At 32.1% G+C, this 21327-nt stretch overlaps 1 protein-coding gene across 2 annotated transcripts in view; it reads right to left on the bottom strand.

Moving 5' to 3' along the window:
* Nucleotides 1-1484: 1484 nt before the first annotated feature.
* Nucleotides 1485-21327, bottom strand: part of LOC143058587 (importin subunit beta-1-like) — a 36529-nt gene continuing 16686 nt past the window's right edge. The window contains exons 10-24 of one of the 2 annotated variants that reach the window (XM_076232067.1): nt 20915-21028; nt 16507-16678; nt 15794-16038; nt 15023-15153; nt 12550-12625; nt 11537-11608; nt 10588-10656; nt 10174-10324; nt 9362-9444; nt 8844-8951; nt 6508-6651; nt 5790-5895; nt 5242-5356; nt 4534-4692; nt 1485-3827 (exon numbers count right to left, since the gene is read on the bottom strand). In XM_076232067.1, coding sequence (XP_076088182.1) covers nt 3827; nt 4534-4692; nt 5242-5356; nt 5790-5895; nt 6508-6651; nt 8844-8951; nt 9362-9444; nt 10174-10324; nt 10588-10656; nt 11537-11608; nt 12550-12625; nt 15023-15153; nt 15794-16038; nt 16507-16678; nt 20915-21028 — 1746 coding nt within the window. In that variant the 3' untranslated portion in view covers nt 1485-3826. Of the gene's footprint in view, nt 3828-4529; nt 4693-5241; nt 5357-5789; nt 5896-6507; nt 6652-8843; nt 8952-9361; nt 9445-10173; nt 10325-10587; nt 10657-11536; nt 11609-12549; nt 12626-15022; nt 15154-15793; nt 16039-16506; nt 16679-20914; nt 21029-21327 lie in introns of those variants that run through there. The other variant, XM_076232068.1, reaches the window with a different exon arrangement.

Genomic DNA, 21327 nt, shown 5'->3' with positions numbered 1-21327 from the left:
TTTTTTCAAATGGTCACTGAACCATGAAAATGAGGTCAAGGACATTGGACATGTGACTGACGGAAACTTCGTAACATGAGGCATCTATATACAAAGTATGAAGCATCCAGGTCTTCCACCTTCTAAAATATAAAGCTTTTAAGAAGTTAGCTAACGCCGCCGCCGTAGCCGCCGCCGCCGGATCACTATCCCTATGTCGAGCTTTCTGCAACAAAAGTTGCAGGCTCGACAAAAATTGCCTTACATCCAAGTCAAAAGTTCTGGTATTTTGGAAGAATGTAGGACAGAAAGTCACAGGACAAAAAAGTCACAATTCATTTTTTCTGATTATTTTCTTTGAATAAGAAAACGCTTTTTTTTTTTTTTTAAACAAAAACAGTTGGGGGGTTTTCTTGAATTATTGTATATAAACCAACTTTTTAAACAAAATTTATTAAAAAAATTTCAATGATGATCAAATAATTGTTAAAAAAAAAAAATAAAAAAATGTCAAAGTAGCTTGGCACTTAAATGGCTTCATGGTGCCAAGAAATATATCCTTTGCATGATTAAAAATAAATCTTTATTTTTCAAGTATAATGACATTTCCTCAACTTTATCATGCATAAATGTATTAAAATGTAAATATTTCAAGATATTTCTCTATATATTCAAACAATTTGTGACTTTTTGTCCTATCAAATTTGTGACTATGTCCTGTGACTTTCTGTCCGTTTACCTTTTGGAATGGGTCAAAAATACACCAATTCTAGTTCTATTTTTGTTCAGGTTGACTTTTGTAGATTTTGATAATATTTAATTATTGATTAATGTTCCTCTACCATATATTCCTTTCAAGACGATTGCCAATTTTTTAATTTTTTTTTTTAAACAATAAGATGTATCATAACCAAGTTTATTTAGGCACAAGAACATTAAACTTCAACAACTGGTCTTTTGAATTTGTTTATCCAGTTTGCCTGTTATATAAATGTATAGTTTTTTTTGGTGTTGTGAAATAAAATACAAAGTTTAAGTAACCTTTCATCTAGCTTAATAAGGGTGAATTTGCACTCTCCCTAAATTTACCTCTGGCAGAAAATTGCCAGACAATATAATAATGTTTTCAGAACCTTAAACCAGACACTGAATTTTCAATGTTATTTCAAAATATTTCAAAATATGTGATAAAAGGCAATATAAATTATAAATAACAGAAACAAGAAATTTAGGGTTCAATTTCTCAAGTAAATAAAATATGCAATGCCTTCCTAACATCTCTTACAATAGATATTGTCACTATTTGCACTCCATTTACAAGCTTTCAGACTTTAATTATTTCTTTTGGGGGTGTGTGGATCAAAATAGGACGCTGAGCAACTATCAATCAACTAAGGTGTTAAACATGTTTCCATGAAGATACATTTCTCAGATGTTGTTTCATTCTGGCTTTTTAGAACCAGACAACTGTATGAATAGGAAAGACACCATGTTATCATAATTCATGCATTTAGAAATTTAATTTATTTATACTTTCTCAAATATTTAAGTAAGTTCACATATTCACATTTTTAAATAACATGTGGCTTCCAAAAGGAAAAGTAACAATGCATTTTTAAAGAATACACAAAACATGCCTTTAAAAACAAAGAATATCTAGGAATTTTTACAAATGAAAGACATAGTATATATCTCACTATTTGGTGAATTTCTTATTTGTTATGCAACAAATAGGCCCAAAAGTACAAATTATTGTCTATGTAGAAAGAAAGTCCTACATAATCATTTGGGCCAAATTCATAACTAAATAGATTTTTCAGAAACAGAACTTTTTACTGACGACTTTTAAGTCTCTTATCATTGACTTGTAATTCAGATATAGTACTATGTACCAATGACTTGTAATCCTTTTAGAAATGAATACTCATATCATGTATATTTTTGTAACAGTTTTAGCTCTTCTGTATAGCACTCATACACTTAAATTTGATTATAGCACGTAAAAGTACAAAAATATCTAGCACTTTGTATTATCACAATTGTTGTACAAGTTTACATAAGCAATATTACAAAATTTTTGTTTTGTAAAAGAATTGGCACTTTCATTTCCAAAACACACCGATTTTTTCTGAAGTACAGTAAAGTCTTCCCTTCATAATATTTTTTTTCAGAAAAGTCCATTCAACTTTTTGAAATGAACTGAAAATCAAGAATTAATATCTTTATACCATACCTGGTAATACATAAGAAAATGTGAAATCAGAAGGAATAACTCTATAGGAACTATTGTTAAAGCAGTCAAAACAACTGAAATTTTTGTAACAAAAAATATCTCAAATAATAACGAAACACCAGATTCAGATGACACTATTTTCCAAGTTTATATTTTATGCAAAATTAATAACTTCATTTTGAATGGTTTTCCCACCAAAAAAATGATTGCTCAAGAAAAACATTACACACATTTACCAGATACAGAATAATTTTCCATAACTAAAACTGGCCGAAATATGAGCAAAAATTTCAATTTTTATGAAATATTTGGAAAAAAAAAATGAAAATAACATCTGAATGAGGTGTTTCTTACACAAAGATTCAGTTCTGAAGACATGAACACTTATAGCAGCTACTTCTACGATCATTTTGTAAATGATTACAATATTTCAGATCCACATATTAAATGTTGTCCTTTGAAATATTTATTTGCGTCATGCTTCAAAGCTGATGAAGATTTCTAGATCTCTCATTGTCTATGAGTCAACGATCTTTCAACAACCATGGGCGATTAGAAAGACTTAGAAAGGACCAGGAAACAAATAAAGTCCATGGTGTATTTAGATTGTTGCTCGATAGACCAACTCCCGTACATCCACCTGGAGAAATATCTGCCTCGCGCTACAATGTATTGTGCAGGATATTTCATCTCTCGAACGTCTCGTGTTCTTCACGCCTCCACACTAGCTTGTAATGATGGAATGCTCTAATTATATAAGTCAGTAGGACACATGTTGAAGGGAAATCAAAAGAGAGGCAACTCTTGTTCAAATTCACAGCAGATTTTTCTATGTTAACACAGAAGATAATTTACCATATATAACATTTAAAATTGGAAATTGAGCTGAAAACTGCTAATATCGGAGTAACTTATTAAATCATTAAGTATTTGATAGCCAAGAGATTCAGGTTACAAGACAATTTCTTCAATAGCCATTACAGTTACAATAGTGATTCAAATCAAGATGCATTGTTCATTTTGTATCTGGCAGACCTTAGTCACTATCAGAAGATCAGTTGTTTTACACCAGCCTATTTCCTCCAGAAACTGCAACAATATATAGCTTATGGTGTATACCTTCATCCAACAGATTCACCTTGCATTTAATTTTTGTTTGTTACATAAAAAAAATATTCAAATACTGTGTTTTACTCATGTAAGCTATACTTAAATTCATTTTCAACACTATAAAATTGTTTGGCATTTTTCTACAGGCACACATGCTGTTTATTATTATCTATATAAACTATTTCATCAATTCAAAATGCCACTGCAAAGAAAACCAAGACCTGCCTCTCTTTAATTTCATTTCCAATGGCAACACGGCAAGATAACACACTCTCTCATTGTTGAACAATGTCTATAAATAGAATGTGATTACATCATGATTATTTATATCTCAGGTCAATAATTAGCACTTCAATAGTGTCACTATGGAGACGGAATCGTACACTCTCTCTCCCACCTCTCTCACATAACTCGAAAAAAACACGAGTTGTGTGCATGCAGGACGATGGTTATACACAAGTCCCACACTAATTTTGTTCCTAAAATCTCAGATCTGGCTCTTTATCTGAAATAAAGAAAACAATTGTCAACACATTGGAATATAACAAAAAAATATCCAAGTTATTTTTTTTCTATATGTGTGAGAGATAAAACAATAAGCTTGAAATATTTTAAACATGTACATGTATTGTTTGATATCAGAAAAAAAATCTCTATTCATACAGTGGTAAACATTTATTTTTAATTTTGATGTTAACATCATTTGCATAAGGGGCCAGGCTTTTTATCCCTCTCAAGATGAAACTGAAAGAAGTAAATCTGAAATGAACATATTTTTTATTCTATTTTGTATATTTTCATTTATTTCTAACAAGTCTTATCAAAACACATTTTTTTTTAGTGTTGTTGGGTTGCTGTTTTGCATTGATGTTTATATTAAATCTTTTTTTTCCCACTTGTTTATTCATATCAATATAAATCAACCATCTTTTTACATTAGGATGTTGCTCATTATTTATAGAAATATTCAATGAGTGACATAACAAACACATTAACTCGTGAATGTGCGTAGCACATAAGTTAATAATCCTTGTTGTTCGGTCAAAAGTTGAATATTTGTTTTTCAATTTTTGAATTCTTTAGATTACTTATTCTTTTTATTACATTGGCAAATGGCATTTTAATGAAATTAAAGTAGAAAATGTTAGGAACATCTTTTCATCGCATTCACAATTTGTATTTCATTACATGTGCCACATGAATTTACTCACCAGGAAGCGTTTTTTAATTTGCGAATTTCTTTGGTGGCCCATGTAGCTAATGTTCTAGATTTACTGGCTTTTCCTCTTCTACCTTTAGAAATAAGTCCTGTGATTGGTTCTTTGTCAACCAATGGCAACATACTAGCACCAAAAGCTGTACAGAGGTCACTGAAATAAGTAAGGTCATGAATTAGTTCCTTGTCAATTAAAGGTTACACACAAAAGTCAAATGTCACTACAAAGAGAATTCGCACATTGTCGCACTAAACACACAATGGAAATTAAAAGTATCATAAAACAGAAAATAGGTATCTAACAGATCCAAATAGTGCACACAAGTCTTATTCATTACTGTGAAAATGCTGAATCATTATGAAATTGTTCTCTTCACTAGGGAGACAGAAACAAGAGAACATGTCCTCTCTAAAAGTTTTAATAATACATGCGTTGATGTCATAGTATTTTTCCATTAAGTGTGTGTGAAGACTGAATTAGCTAAGAACACCAAGAGTTTTAACCTTTCAGATATGTATACTATATCAGTCTGCAATGTTAGGCACTAGTTCATGCCCCAGACTTATAATATTTTATTTGACTAGTAAGCAAAACTTTGTTTAGACACACAAGAACATTGGACTAGAAGTTGGAGAAAGCTTTTCTTGCAGACTGCTATATGCAATATTCTAGGCATTAGAGATTAGATTACGTTATATTTACCCTATCAAACCACATGCAGCTGCTACGTTTTCATCGCTATGGTCTTCATCTAATGCTATATGTTCCATAAACGACATTATATGTCCTACATGGGGCTGTATTAAATTTACATCAGCTGAAACAGAATAAATGAATCACTATATTGGACATCTAATGCAATATTTTGCATACACCACATTATATGTCTAATTCTTTATGTCAACTGAGCAAGGAATTTTGCTCTTTTTTTCTAAATTTCCTATGCTTAGCCAAGAAGCAGAAAATACTTATACAAGGAATTTTGCTCTTTTTTTCTAAATTTCCTATGCTTAGCCAAGAAGCAGAAAATACTTATACAAGACACTAGCTTAAATCCATAACCCCACCCCAGACAAACATACTACCAAAAAACTTTAAAAAAAAATAGTTGAAAAATAAGACAAGTCTTTCGGTGAAGATTATATGCAGACATCTAGATGTTGTTTTTGTTCTGTTTTTTAGGTTATGTTGCTGTTTCAATGACACATATCCCTTTATTCAGTTCTATCTGTGTGTGTGTTTGTACCCACCATTTGGTTGATCTCCTTCCCCTTTTAATCCCTGAACTATTCCTGTGTAGGCCTCTAAACATCCTCCACGTAATTCATTTAAATAATCTATCATATCATAATCAGTCTGAAATACAAAAGGTGTCACATTAAAGGTTGGAAGGAACTCTTCAGCATTAGAAATTATGATAAAGAAATGAAAAATAAAGTATAAAGTGCATCACTTTGTGACAAAAAGAATTGTCGCAAATAAAAACCCAAGATAAAGGGAGTGGCTTAATTGCTTTCCTTAAAGTCAGTCACAGCAAGACCTTCAACTGTGCATGTCAGATCACATTCTTAACAAATACAAATTATATCTGGCAAAGATATCTTATACGGTAATATACTGCTGTTTTTTGAAGACTATTGTGTCTGGTTACCCTCAAGATAGACGTTACAGTGAGTCTGTTGCAATTGATTACATACAAAATCAAGAGTAATCAATTATTAATCTGTTATGAATGCTGGTGCATTTATCAGTGATAGAAAAAAATGTGTGGTTACCCTAAATATACATGCTTACTTTTATACTAGCGTATTAATGGTTTGAGTGTGATATAATTTTTCGCCCTACATATATATTATATATATATATATAATTTTTATCTCTAAAAATGTATCTGAAGCTCTGATCCAAGCACCAAATTTTTGGAGCACCCCCTTTTTACCCTGGAATACAACTAAAACCATATCTTACCTTATCCACCTGAGCTTGAGAAGCTTGCTGTAGTGTATTTAAAACATATTCTAAATAGTTTTTGAAATATGGACCAATGGCTAATGCGATATCACCAAATACTGATAAAATCTGTGGTTTTACTGATCGATGGACTGTGGAATTCTGCAAAGACAATGATAACATCAAAGTTAAGTAAATATCACATACTGTACCAATAGTTGCTCAATCATCTTTTTTTGGGGTTAATTCTGAAATCACTAAATTTGACTTTCAAATGCCTACCTGAATTTTCCCCCCATATAAACTGTGTTGGTATGATGCTTTAATTTCTAAGGGCTATTCCAGAAAAAAATGTATGGAAGGCACTTTTTGTCAGCACCCGACACCCAGACAATTGTAATTGAGACTTATAGTGCATTATAGTGTGAAAAGTTGCTCTGATACCCATCACCCATCAGTGTTCCAGCTAGGATTTGAAAATAGAGGGGCGCGTTTTTAAAAAGGGCACTTTAGCGCGTTCTCACTGAAAAAAATCAAATACTTTATATTACCACATAAAGACATATTTTTAGCAAGCATGTAGCTAAGTTAAATAGCTATTATATACAAGTTTAAAAATAATTTATTTAGAACATATAAGTTAAAATCAAACTGATAGCAATAATAGACATTACTATATTCATTTCTCTTTCAGAACTACAGATTTTTTCAAAGAAGAGTTCAAATACAAATAAATATTAAACAACAATGACAAATCTTTTGTTTTTCTTTTTGAAGAAGCTAAGGTTGTCACACATTGATCAAGATTTTTTTCAAATTTAGTTTCATCACAGTTTAATTTTACAGTTAATATTTTTGTTAATGTCTGTGTTTTCAAGTTTGCCCTGAGACTTGTCTTTATCAATTTGACCTGAGAGAATATTTTCTCCACCTCTGCTGTACTGAGTGGTTGTATTATTGCAACACTGAATAGTTTTGCAACAAGATGGTACATAGATAATAGGTTTTTATCCTAATGACAAGGTGAATGAAATAGCTCTAGCAGACTAGGTAAGGAACGAACTACAAGTTCTGCTGATGACACAAGAGCTATAAAGTCCTGTTATTGAATAAGGAGAGTTTGAGGGTCCATGTCATTGTTTCACTGTTGTCTGTTCAATTCAACAAGCATCTCCGTATATTTCATGTTGAGCGTATCTAATAAAATCAATGTTAGTCAAAACGGATTTCAATCACAGGCACTTGTTTCTATTCATTGGAAGACCCCCTATCAACGTATATCTTGCCTGTGATTTCAATAAGAAAATTGATACAAAAATCGGACTTTCGAGAGCTCCGTAATCGGCACAATAATAAATTGATTCAATTTTGTCAGTTTATTATCAATTCAACAAGCATCTCCGTTTACTTCATGTTGAGCCTATTTAATAATATCAATATTAAAGTTAGTCAAAACGGATTTCAATTTAAGAAAAAATGATATAAAAATCGGACTTTCGAGTGCTCCGTAATCGGCGGAATTTACAATAGAAGAACAATTGCGATATTTGATAGAAACCTTTCTCCTTCTCGATTTTTCATAAAGGTAAAGAATTAAATTATTTTTTTACTTTTGATGGTCATTATTCTTAAAAAAAGATGTAATAGACTGGCAAGTCTTTGATATTTTCTTCTTGTCATTTCCGAGTTGGTCAATTTTTCTTTTTTTCGTCGGCATTTTGCGTGTTGACCTATTGGAATGATTCTTTTTATTAACATGAACGTTATTTTATAAATAACAAATACAATAGAAATGAACACCGTTCACATTCATTTTATAAATTCTATTTTGCATCGTCAGGTGTTAAAATAATCAATTCATTTAACTTGATGTTTGGTGCTTCAGGGCAAAGGGATTAGACAGGGTCGTAAATTTCACCTGATTAAGTAATTGACTCTAATCAAATAGGTGATTATATACAGGTAACAAGTATCAACAATTTTTTAATCTGTTGTCTTAATGAAGTGTGTGTATAAAGAACTCAACAAAATGGCGACGATATGAGGAAAAAAGATCGTTTTTTAAATTTTTTTTCAAAAGGGCACAGAGGGGCGCAAAATTTCGGGGGCAGGGTGCGGCGCCCCTCCATTTCATGCTAGCTGGAACACTGCCCATGTATTATTACTATAATGTGCCTTCCAACCCCCCCCCCCCCATCCCCCATAATTTTTTTCTGGAATAGCCCTAAGCAAAAGATGGTCTTTCAAATTTCCCTCTTAACAGTATGCTATATAAAATGTGTGAACACCAATAGCAATTAATAGTTTTTAAGCTGTAGAGGTTCAAATAGCGCTATAGTAAAGATTCTACTTACACCTAAATTTTCTAACAACATCATCATAATCTCATCACAGTAAGGTAGTACTTTCTGACCTAAAGCTCTACATAAATCTCCTACTAAACCAACAGCAGCTAAACACACCTGAAATACAGAAGATTAGTTGTATTTTCTGACCTGAAACTTGACATATCTCAGCAATATACTTATAGATCTCACACCAAGGAAATATATACATTCTCTATTGAAATAATCTTCTTGGTTAAACTATTAATCTAAATAATTTCAGGACATCTTTGTACTGAACAATACCTATTTATATTTAGTGCATTTAATATTGCAATTGATAATAATAGGAAACTCTAAATACAAATATCTTCAATTCTAAAAAGAGGGTTTCATTTTTGGAAGACTTGAAAATTTTCTCATAACAACATTATAAAATTTTCTGAATTAACAGTGATTAAATAAAATTATGATACATGTATGCGTTCAGTCTCAAATTCTTCAATTGGACAATATGTTGATATCTTCCAGACTTTAACAATACTTACTGTATATTCTTCAAAGTTTTTTAAACTGACGCCCAAGTATGGTTTAAATGCTTCCATGTAATTTAAGAAGTTTTCACCAAGAACTGTAAAATAAAGTATATATACATCAATTCTTAATGTTTCTCTTAGGCTAGATTTAGTAAACAGCATCTAATAGAGAAGCTCCTTCTAAAGTGATGTTTTCAATGTTACACAGTCTGCACACTGTTAGCCACTAGTCCGATAATCTTGTACTGTTGCAAAGTCTGGTCAAACAATATTTTGACTGGGAAATATTTGCAAAATTTTGTTTCGACACATAGAAATATATCGTAATATTTGTCTTTAAGAAAGATTGTGTGCTAACTCATGTTATCCATGTCATCATTATAATTCCTGATAGATTTCGTCAGTAGAAAAATGTCACTTGGTTCTGATGTGTTTCAAATATATACTTGATTTTACCAGTAAACAAGGTTTAAACAAGTTTTATCAAACTGGCCAAGGTCCTTAAATTGATTGCCCTACAAATACTGAAAATGCATGATTTGGTCATTGCCAGTACTATAAATAAGACTAAAACTGGTCTTGTTTAAAGATGATCCTTTGATTTTATATTAAGTTCGAAATATCATTACAGTTCCCTATATCACTAGAATTACACTATTACACCTTTCTGCTTTCAATAATCAGTTAAGTCTTAACATCTGTGTAATTTGAATACATTCTCACAAGACAGCAAGGTGTTTCTACTGTGTATTAATAAAATTGTTCAATGTAATTCTAGATCCTTACATTTTTACTCATCATTCCTTTTTGTTTTTTGTACATACCTTCTACTAACGTAGATATAGCAAGAAGAACGTCCTCCTGTACCCCGCCTGTTTTTATTTGGGCAGAACTACTCAACATTCGTAACAAAGCACTCATAACTTGGTCGGATATCTTAGGTGCATCTTCTGGAGTTACTTTTCTTAACACACTCTGAAAGTCAGATTCACTCTTCATAATTCATGTGTTCACAAACATACAATACTGTTACATCATATTTTCTTTTCTTGCTAAATTTCCAACCCTTTTTTTCTCTCTAAAGACACATTCAATTCTATTTTTTTTTTTAATTCTTCATTTGAAACTAATGAATTTATGAACCGATAGTTCAATGACATCAATTTTGGCCATTGACCTTTGGTTTAACCGGTGTAACTCATTCTTAAAAGGAAGACAAGATTGTTTCTAGTACATACCTGTAAAGTTGCACACAGGAGGGACTGTAAATCATTGTACTGAGCTTTATCTGATGCCATCATAATATTCTGTTGAAAAAAATAATCAAATAAATGTCAACTATAATATATACTAATTGTATTACCAGATATTCTATGGAAATGGACAATTGCTTGAAACTTAGACTTGTCTTATCACCATACAGATCTTTAGATTAATATAACTAAGAAATGTGTAAAATTTTAATCAATTATCATGAATCGTTTTTGAGATACGCCGCAACATGGAGAAAAAACACACCCCCTGTTCTAGTTACAAAGTCCTGTAACTCAAAAAGTTTTGTTCTAATTTTCCCCAAAATGTATACAGATCATTTGACCATCATAAGAAACAACAATATTAAGTTTCATGAAATTTGGATAAGTCGTTCTCAAGTAAAGGTGACATGTTTACGATGGACACTTGTATAACATAATATGTCCCGTCAAAATTTTGACGGGCGTTTAAAACCTTTGGGACTATTCGAAAATTATTTTTTCAGTTCAATTTATCATTCTGTAAAAATACCTGAAGCTGAGAAAAAGGAGTGAAAACTAATGGTTATTGAATTCCTGAAAATTGCCACAAACTAGGAATAAAACAAACAGTTAAAGAATGAAAACTGATGTTTATCAATATAATCATGCTTAAATAAAAATATATGTCCATATAACACACAATGCCCTACTTGTACTGTCATTTTTCTTGCTCAGTGACTTGTTTAATCACATCATAATGAACAGGTTCCAAGGTTTGAGTTGATGTGACTACAACTTCATGGTGAACTGTGATGACCAAAAACTTAAAACTGATACAGGATGGACTAACAAACAAATGCAGACCAGAGAACATTGCCCAAATACTATTGTATGCTGGCCATTTTAACTGAGCTGGATAACCTGAAGATAAAAATAACTTGTGTCCACTTACCTCCATTTGTAGAACTCTATCTAACTTTTCTAATATAATTAATGTAGTTTTCTGTACTATTGCATAACAATCCTGGAAATACACAAATAAACATCTCATCAACTAATCATAAACATCAAGGCTTCATAAACCAGAGAAAAAAATCAATCAGTAATATTATGAAAGAAATAACTTACAAGCTTCAAAATTGATTTAATGTTCAAACTTTGGAATGATTGACTGCAATTACGATATATAACACTTTAAATGAGAGATGTGCTGCTTCTTTTAAATCATTTATGTTAAACATAATCAAAACAAGCATTCTGTGAGTATTGCATGGCAAAACATAGTCTCCTAAGGGTTAAAAATTTATTGTAATTGAGCAAACCTACCACTAAATTCTTCAACCAATTTACTACTTGACCTGTAACTTGTCATGATAAAACAATACACCAAATATCAAATGAATATCTTCAAAGATGAAGAAAAAAAGTCTGGAAAACTGATTTGCGGACTGACAGAGTGCAAACCTAGTCGCCTTTGACTTCCTGGGTAAGGGACTAATAAACTGCATTACTAAGAATATACACATAGGTTTGAAAATGGTCTACACAATTGGTGAAATTCTGTTCTGAACAACAAATCAGAATTGTCTAAAATGAACAAAAAATCATTTTCAGTTCCTTGGACTAGTTCACACAAAGGGGTCAGTTTTAATTGGTTGAGGGAGTAGGCAGGAAAATTGGCCATCCTTGTCTATTAAGATAATTTCTAGACCTATACAACCTTTAAGGTATGAACAGAATTTGCAATTAATGGTGTTTTTGAACATATTTCTTAAGAAAAATTTCCCAGGACCCTGGATATTATACAAAATTTAACTTAGGACTATTTTTTACTAGAACTTACCCCCATGTTTTATGACAAACTATTTAGCCCCAAAAATATAGTTTCACTGTAGGACTATTTTCCCCCCAAAAAATAAATTATCCGAAGTCTGATAATAATAACAAATCTCCTTTGTCACTAACCTTAGGACTATTTTTAACCATTTCCATCAGAGCTTCATAGGCTGCATTTCTTAAATTATGCTGGTTACCATCAGCTCTACAAATATAACAATCAAAATTTTTTAAAAACACTTACAGTATTGCTGAATTTTACAAAATTAAAAATATTTTAGTTTTCCACACCTCTACTTCTCTTTTAATTGTTGTTCAGTTATAAATATTACATGATTAATAAGGACCACAAATTGAATGTAATGTTAATCCTGCTTGCACTATAGCAATTATAACATGAGAGCTCCTTGTGCATGATTTGATGTTTGCCCTACAACTATTTGGCACTATCTGCAGTACAAATAAATGGGGAATGAGTCCATGGGACATAGATGATGATGCCTCTGCTTGCATATAATGTCATTAAGGGACCCAAAAACTGGGGGACATCAAAAAGTGTCAATAGACAAATTGCTTTAGTTATGTTGGTCAAAGAGACAGCAAACGAACAGTATAAAATCTGGGTGATCTATCTACATGATAGGTCTATTGTCTTTTATGAAAAAATAATTATTATCTCTGTCCAAGGCCTAAAATAAAATTTCATTTGTTTGGCATTGCCGCCCGACCCACTGAAAAACTTGCCGCCCAAATAATTTTATTTGCATTTCAGAAATTAATTTTTTTTTATTTAAAAAAATCGAAATTGTGCCGGAAAATTGATCGTATCCACCGAGTTTGTTCCTGGCTTTACTTATTTCAAATCACGATCTTAAAAGCGCTTACCTTACACTGTATTGGGAGCAAACATTTAAATGACATGGAATAGAAAACGTCTGCCAAAAGTAATGTCAACGAGGCCGGCAGGGGAAGGCATCTCCCTATGCTGCAATGCATTGGAGATGGATTTTTATCAAAAATCAAATTTCAGCTATTCTTTGAAAGAAACGTTCTGAGAGACCTTGTAGAGGACTCAATTTTATCTTTTGTAAAGCAGAAACAGATGATTTCTGCTTGACTTTGTCGCTTCATGAGATAGAAGTTTTTCACCGGGACATCACAGAACAAATATGCGTGGCTCTTACATTTGATGAACTTATTAAATATTTGAAATTTATCATTGACAAATTTTCCCTTGAACAAAGTATCTACTATAGTCAGAACCACAATGATGCATTCAAGATAATTATGGCTGTAAGCACCAAAGCTTAAAGACCATAATGATTTACAGGTTTATAGTAGTTTTGTACCAGTAGATGCTAGCCTGGAACAAAACATACATATTTTAAAGACTAGCATCTTGTGTCAATTGAAGTACTTCCCCCTTTTCTTGCCTTTCTTCTTAACATGAATAAGATAATTCTTAAAACATAAAAGATACTGACAGAAACATATTTATAAATGTATCCAGTGTACTAGTATGAATAAAATCCCCTCCTTTTCCACAATTCTAAGGGCTCATTAATTTATCTGTATTCATGTAATGCATGTCCAGATTTCTGTTAATCAAACAAGCATTACAACCCATAATTTATTTATCTGCAAAAATTGTCTGTCCTGCTGCATATTTCCATTTTGAATTTATCATACTTTTTAAACCTATCCCTGAAAAACCTTGCACTTGGATAATATTTGTATAAACACCATGTCTATTTGTGCCAACCTTCCAAATTTTTAATATTTTGCTATCCTAATTAGATCGTTTATCCTCAAAACTTATCAGGGAAAGTAGACATGTTTGTATGGTAGTTCGTCACACCTTACATGTATGATTACTAGCCTCCAGGTATTGGTTTGAGCCCTAGTTGGGCAGTTGCAAAATTAAGGTTTGATTTTCATGTCAGATATGATAAGGTTAGTCAGTTTCCTCCCACAGGTTGGCATTTTCCTTCAAGTACTACGGTTTAGTACGGCACTAAAACTGACTGCCATGAAATTACCCATATGGTGTAGAAAGTGATGTTTATAAAACCAAAGCAAAGTTTTAAATCTTTGTCCATTTGTACAAGGAGCCGTAGTGGTTGAGCCATTTAACTTATGGTAATTTTACCAAACTGTGACCACAACTTCAAGATGTGACATCAGGCCTCTGTTCAATGGGCAGTCCCACAATAAAAGTTCAATTTTCACGTCATACATTTTATATGGTTTATTTGTCAGTTTCCTGCCTCAGTTCTGTGTTTTTTTCTGGGTACTTTGGTTAACTTTGCCAATAAAACTGACTGTCTTACGTGAAATTATCCATATGATGTAGAATGTGACATTGATGGTTGACCCCTTTCAAAGAAACCACCAGCATGTACACACAACAATGCTGCAATGCTTTAGACAACATTGATCTGGAGACTTCATGATTTACATGTATAAGGCTTTTAAATGTAAAAAAAAAAAAAAAAAAAAAAAAAAAAAAATCCCTACCTACCTACCCACCTGCTGATAGTGTGGGTCGGCAATGCCAAACAAACAATTTTTTAAGGGTGGCCCAATAGGCCTAAAAAATTACCTGTCTGTAGTCTGTAACAACTTATCAACAACAGATTCAAAATAACTAGATAAACAATAGGTGTTTGGTTCAGCATTCTCGTCTGTGGTTTCTGCGTTGTCATAAGCTGCTTCAGCTAAACTAGAGAAAGCCTACAAAATGGATAGTGTAAAATAAGCAATAACACAAAATGACTATCTAGAGCAAAGCCAATGAGGAATTTTGACCACGACATCAAGAGTGAAACTAGTAAGGTTTTTTTTAAAACCAATGTCATTTGAGCATGGCTGTCTCGTCGGCAATAATACAACATCTCCTTATTTTTTCAAGTATAAAAAAATGTCAGCCCATTGATGGTTTGTGACCAGCTTGTAACATTTTAAAATATGGTTTTGTGAATCTTTAAGCTCAAGACATAAACACCACAGCTACTTGTGTAACAATCTTTTGTGACTGACTGCTTGATACATCTCTGACACATAGAAACATAGTCATGATAGTAGAGGTTTCAATGTTTACAAGGCCTAAATTAATATAGTGTTTGTTTCCCCAATCCCGACTTTTTTTTCCAAAAAGCTAGAACAATATTGGACGATGTGGCAAGTCTGAAAATCATAAATGAATAAAATAATTTTCGACTTAGTTTTGACAATAAAATTTAATGAGTAGCACCATTTTTGCAGGGTCGGTCGGGATTGGGGAAACAAACAATATTTTATTTTCGGCCCAAAACATACATTTCTTTTGACCCTTGATCCAGATTTTTTCTAATACTTAAGTTTGACTACCTACCCAGCATACATTACTGGCAACTCTTGGTTCTGCTGTTAATCCTTCTACTAAGGCAATTAATAATGGATTTAATGTCTTTTCATCAATCACAGAATCAGGTAATAGTTCACAAACACGTCCAACAGTCCATGCTGCTGTATCACGCACTACGACACTAGAGTCTTTTAATAATTCTATTAACATTGGCATTGCCTGTTCTACAATCGGTTTTAATTTCTGTGGATCTGGTCCTTCTAAAACTGAACCTATGGGTAAAAGAAAGTATATCATGCATGTCAGTTGATAAATAAACTAGTGTAGAGAAAAGACATCATATATCAAGTTTTATGGATATTCTGACTAGTTTTCAGCGTGTTGTTGATGTCTATTCTGTTTTTTGTTTTTGTATCACAATCTGGTAGTCATTTCACAAAAATTTAAAAATTGCCAAAATTATCTGAATGTACAGTATCATAACATATTTCTAGCCAATATGTAATACCACTTTTGATTGGATGAGGCCCCTCTTTAAATTCTTAGTTGAAGATCAGACACTAGCAACAAGGGGCAATTAAAGACAGATGTTTTATTTTGAACATTATGTTAGTAATGCATTAGAATGGAAATATTACCAGTAGTGTAGTGTATTTGAAGAGTTTCCAACCTCAATCGGTCATTTGACAATGCAGGCTCTAGAAACATGTATCTCGACTTCACATTTCTATAAAACTTACCAAAAGCCATAACAGCTGCATCTCGATATCTCCAATCTTGATCACGGATGTGTTTTTGGACGAAAGGTAAAACATGTGGTACAACATCATCTTCACAACATGTGGCCATTAACATGAGACAAACACCGGCAGCTTTACATGGATTCCACTCATCATCATCATCTAATTCTTCCTGGAAAACAAAATAGACGGGATCATAGTTAAAACATCTACTTTAATAGGAAAAGAAGTTAATGTTAAAATCCACATCGTTTATTAGTTTAAGTTCCAGTTCACGTAGATTTGATCATTTTCAATCTATTCACTTCTGATAGGTCAATTTAACCATAGATTTATTTTGACATCTTAGACATAAATACATTACTATTGATATAAGGTTCAATTCTTATGATGAAAGAAATAGAATGTGTCCTAAGTACACAAATGCCCCATCCGCAACATCATTTTCTATGTTCAGTGGACCGTGAAAATGGGGTAAAATCTCTAATTTGGCACTAAAATTAGAAAAGATCATATCATAAGGAACATGTGTACTAAGTTTCAAGTTGATTTGACTTCAACTTCATCAAAAACTACCTCGACCAAAAACATTAACCTGAAGCGGGATGAACGGACGGACAAATGAACGAACAGACAGACCAGAAAACATAATACCCATAAATGGGGCATAAAAACAAATGGTGCATCCAATCTCCACGGCTAAATTAAAGTTAAGCACAGTCTTTGCCCACTCATATCACGGAGAAAAGGAAATGAAAGTCAACTTTTCAGAAAACTATGGAAATTTGAGATTTTAAATTCAAATTTTCTTCAAAAAGAACTTGCTAAAAGTCCATGCTGATATTTACAACGCATACTAGTGTCACCCCTCTGTTCAATGAGACTGTGAATAGCAACTTATTACGAGAAGGACCATTTATGATCCTATTCAACACCTAAACAAGTCAAATAAAATCTTGGTTTAATGCAATTTCAGTCAGAACTTATTCTGATTATATTCTTCATTGGTTGTCAACGTCTTAAAAATTATTGTACAAACATGTAATATGATAATTTTTAATGGAATAGCAATTTGAAGGTATTAATCAAAATCATTGCAGTTTAAATTAATGTATATCAAAAACTTCATGCAGTTCATACATTTTAAACCTAAAGAGGTGTGGTATGAACAACCTGATTTCTCTGTACCCCCAAACTTTATTTGCAGAGTTTTATTAACAGAAATTGTGTGCATTTTTCACGCCAATTGGACAACACCTTTAAACATCTCAGATAACACAAGAACAAATTGCAAGATGCTGTTTGTTGTTTAATTCAAGCATCACAATTGTTTTATAAACCAGTTAAGCTATAATTCATTATGCTGTTGCTATAATAACTGGTGAATCTTGATTAAATCAGTTAGTGTTAGAGCCAAAATGCTGATACAATCGTATAAATAGAAATACACTGCAGAAAAAGCTCATATCCAAAAAAATAGCATTTTATTTTATATGATATACATATATAGATGTAACATTCTTTTTGTTTCTTTGTTACCTGCTGTTCAGACCAAAATAAAAATGTGTCCATAGTATACGGATGCCACACCTTGCACTTTCATTTTCTAAAACCTGAAGCAGGACTGGACGGACAAGCAAACAGACCAAAATCATAATAAATGTAAGTGGGGCATAAAAATATTACTTCTAGCAAAATTATCTAAGAGGTTGGACATTTGTTCTTGGTCTCTTTACATTTGTATGCCTCTTTAATTTTTTTTTTATTAATGTTAATTTCATTAACTTTTCTAGACACATCTGTTTTTATTCTTTTAATTCAATATATAATTGTATGGCCCTTGGAAATATGTGCAATGCTACCACCAAGTTAAAGATATTCATAATACAGTTATAAATTAAAAATAACCAGATGCTCCGCAGGGCGTAGCTTTATACGACCGCAGAGGTTGAACCCTGAACGGTTAGGGCAAGTATGGACACAACATTCAAGCTGGATTCAGCTCTAAATTTGGATTGTGATTAAATAGTTGACACAGCATAGGTTTCTGACACAGAATGAATGTGTTCTAATGAACTTAAATTTTTTGTTTCTCTTAGAGCAATTCACTATGCTGTTGAATATTAATCCTCTCAAAAAAATGTTTGAAGAAATTTTCTTTTTTATTTATGAAATTTCAAATGAGAAAAATTGAACCCAATTTTTTTAATCACATCCCCCTTTCCCTTATTCCAAAACTAATCTCAATTAAAATTTCTAATGGAGTTTGCAACAATAACTACTCATTTAAATACATCATAAAATATTAAGATGTAAAAAAACTGCTTGTTATCACTGAATGGTAAAGATTATTTTAATTTATCAGTTGGTAGTAAAAAGTGAATATACATTGTATATTGTATATAACAAAGATTTAAGTTGATTCTGGACAAAGAAAGATAACTCCAATTAAAAAAAAATCTTGCTATTGCACAATATTTTGCAATTAGATATTTCTTGCTTACTATTCTGGACAAAGAAAGATAACTCTAATTAAAAAAAAAATTGATATTTCACAATATTGTGCAATTAGATATTTCTTGCCATTGCGCAATACTGTGCAATTGAAAAGACTTGCTATTGCACAATACTTAATATAATAATTTTAGATCCTGATTTGGACCAACTTGAAAACTGGGCCCATAATAAAAAATCTAAGTACATTTTTGGATTCAGCATATCAAAGAACTTCAAGATTTCAATTTTTGTTAAATCAGACTAAGTTTAATTTTGGACCCTTTGGACTTTAGTGTAGACCAATTTGAAAACAGGACCAAAAATGAAGAATCTACATACACAGTTAGATTTGGTATATCAAAGAACCCCATTTATTCAATTTTTGATGAAATCAAACAAAGTTTAATTTTGGACCCCGATTTGGACCAACTTGAAAACTGGGCCAATAATCAAGAATCTAAATACATTTTTAGATTCAGCATATCAAAGAACCTAACTGATTCATTTTTTGTCAAAATCAAACTAAGTTTAATTTTGGACCCTTTGGACTTTAATGTAGACCAATTTGAAAACGGGACCAAAAGTTAAGAATCTACATACACAGTCATGACAGTTAGATTCAGCATATCAAAGAACCCCAATTATTCAATTTTGATGAAATCAAACAAAAGTTTAATTTTGGACCCTTTGGGCCCCTTATTATGTTGGGACCAAAACTCCCAAAATCAAACCCAACCTTTCTTTTATGGTCATAAACCTTGTGTTTAAATTTCATAGATTTCTATTTACTTATACTAACGTTATGGTGCGAAAACCAAGAAAAATGCTTATTTGGGTCCCTTTTTGGCCCCTAATTCCTAAACTGTTGGGACCTAAACTCCCAAAATCAATACCAACCTTCCTTTTGTAGTCATTAACATTGTGTTTAAATTTCATTGATTTCTATTTACTTAAACTAATGTTATTGTGCGAAAACCAAGAATAATGCTTATTTGGGCCCTTTTTTGGCCCCTAATTCCTAAACTGTTGAGACCAAAACTCCCAAAATCAATCCCAACCGTTCTTTTGTGGTCATAAACCTTGTGTCAAAATTTCATAGATTTCCATTCACTTTTACTAAAGTTAGAGTGCGAAAACTAAAAGTATTCGGACGCCGGATGACGACGACGACGACGCCGACGCCAACGTGATAGCAATATACGACGAAAATTTTTTCAAAATTTGCGGTCGTATAAAAACAACTGAAAAGGCCAAGCAAATGTTCACCTATTCTAAATAAACTGTCCCCAAAATAATGTTGAATTACAAACTTGAATAATTGTTGAAACAGCCAACTACAGAAAAAAGATATTTCTTTGTTGAAATATGCCAAAATTAACCATTGCTGTATGATAATAGTAAGATACTTGTTAAAATAAGGTGGGAAAATCTTGAAAGTTGATTTTTTTCTTATGTTAGAACATATAAGCTTATGTTTTTGAGAGGAAGATCTACAACAAAATCTATTTTCAACTGGTTAGGGTTTATATTAATGCCCCACTCCCCCAAATTTGCTTGGCCTTCTCAGTTATTCTACAGCTTCTATGGATCTTCTACCTCTTCCCACTAGCCCAAATCAAATCATTTTCCTGATACTTCAAAATTTGCTGCCGAGTCAATCTCCTAATTTTGACCACACATCATACAGTTTGCATCAACTGCCAAATTACATAAACTGAATTGAGTTTTCTATGAAATTGAAATACATTAAAAACAAAATTCACGAGCATGTCCATGTAATGAATGCATCATATCATGACATAGCTATGCAATGTAAATTCCTCCCCATGCCTATATTATAGATAGAAAGGCCATAAAAGCTGTAGTCTTATAAATAGTGTAAAGGTTAGTTATAACTGGAAATAATACACACATGCCCGGTTACCTGTTTCGTCAAACAGACGAGTAGAATTGGACACAGGTACTGGAGAGCTCCTTTGGCATAGAATCTACTTGTTCGTTCTGGTGGTCTACCTTGTTCAGCGGCCTAAAAAATCAGGATACTTTTGTACAATGTATAAGTAAAATGTACATACATGTATTGTAATCATAACATCAACAGTCACAAGAAGGAAACTTTGGCATTGAGATTGACAAATTTTTAAAGTGTATGCAGCTCAGTGTACGGTAACAATTATATGTATGAAGGTAAACACTTTATTCTGACCTTAAATCAAGGTTAGATGTAGCTTATGTATATATGCACTTTTATTTGCTTATTTTTGACAGAACTTAGAATAAGTTGAACATCACTTGTAAAACATGCATCGGGTCCTGATCAATGAC

The sequence above is a fragment of the Mytilus galloprovincialis genome, chromosome 14 (genome assembly GCF_965363235.1).
Source record: "Mytilus galloprovincialis chromosome 14, xbMytGall1.hap1.1, whole genome shotgun sequence".
NCBI classification, from domain to species: domain Eukaryota; kingdom Metazoa; phylum Mollusca; class Bivalvia; order Mytilida; family Mytilidae; genus Mytilus; species Mytilus galloprovincialis.
This window is presented reverse-complemented; position numbering and strand designations above follow the sequence as displayed.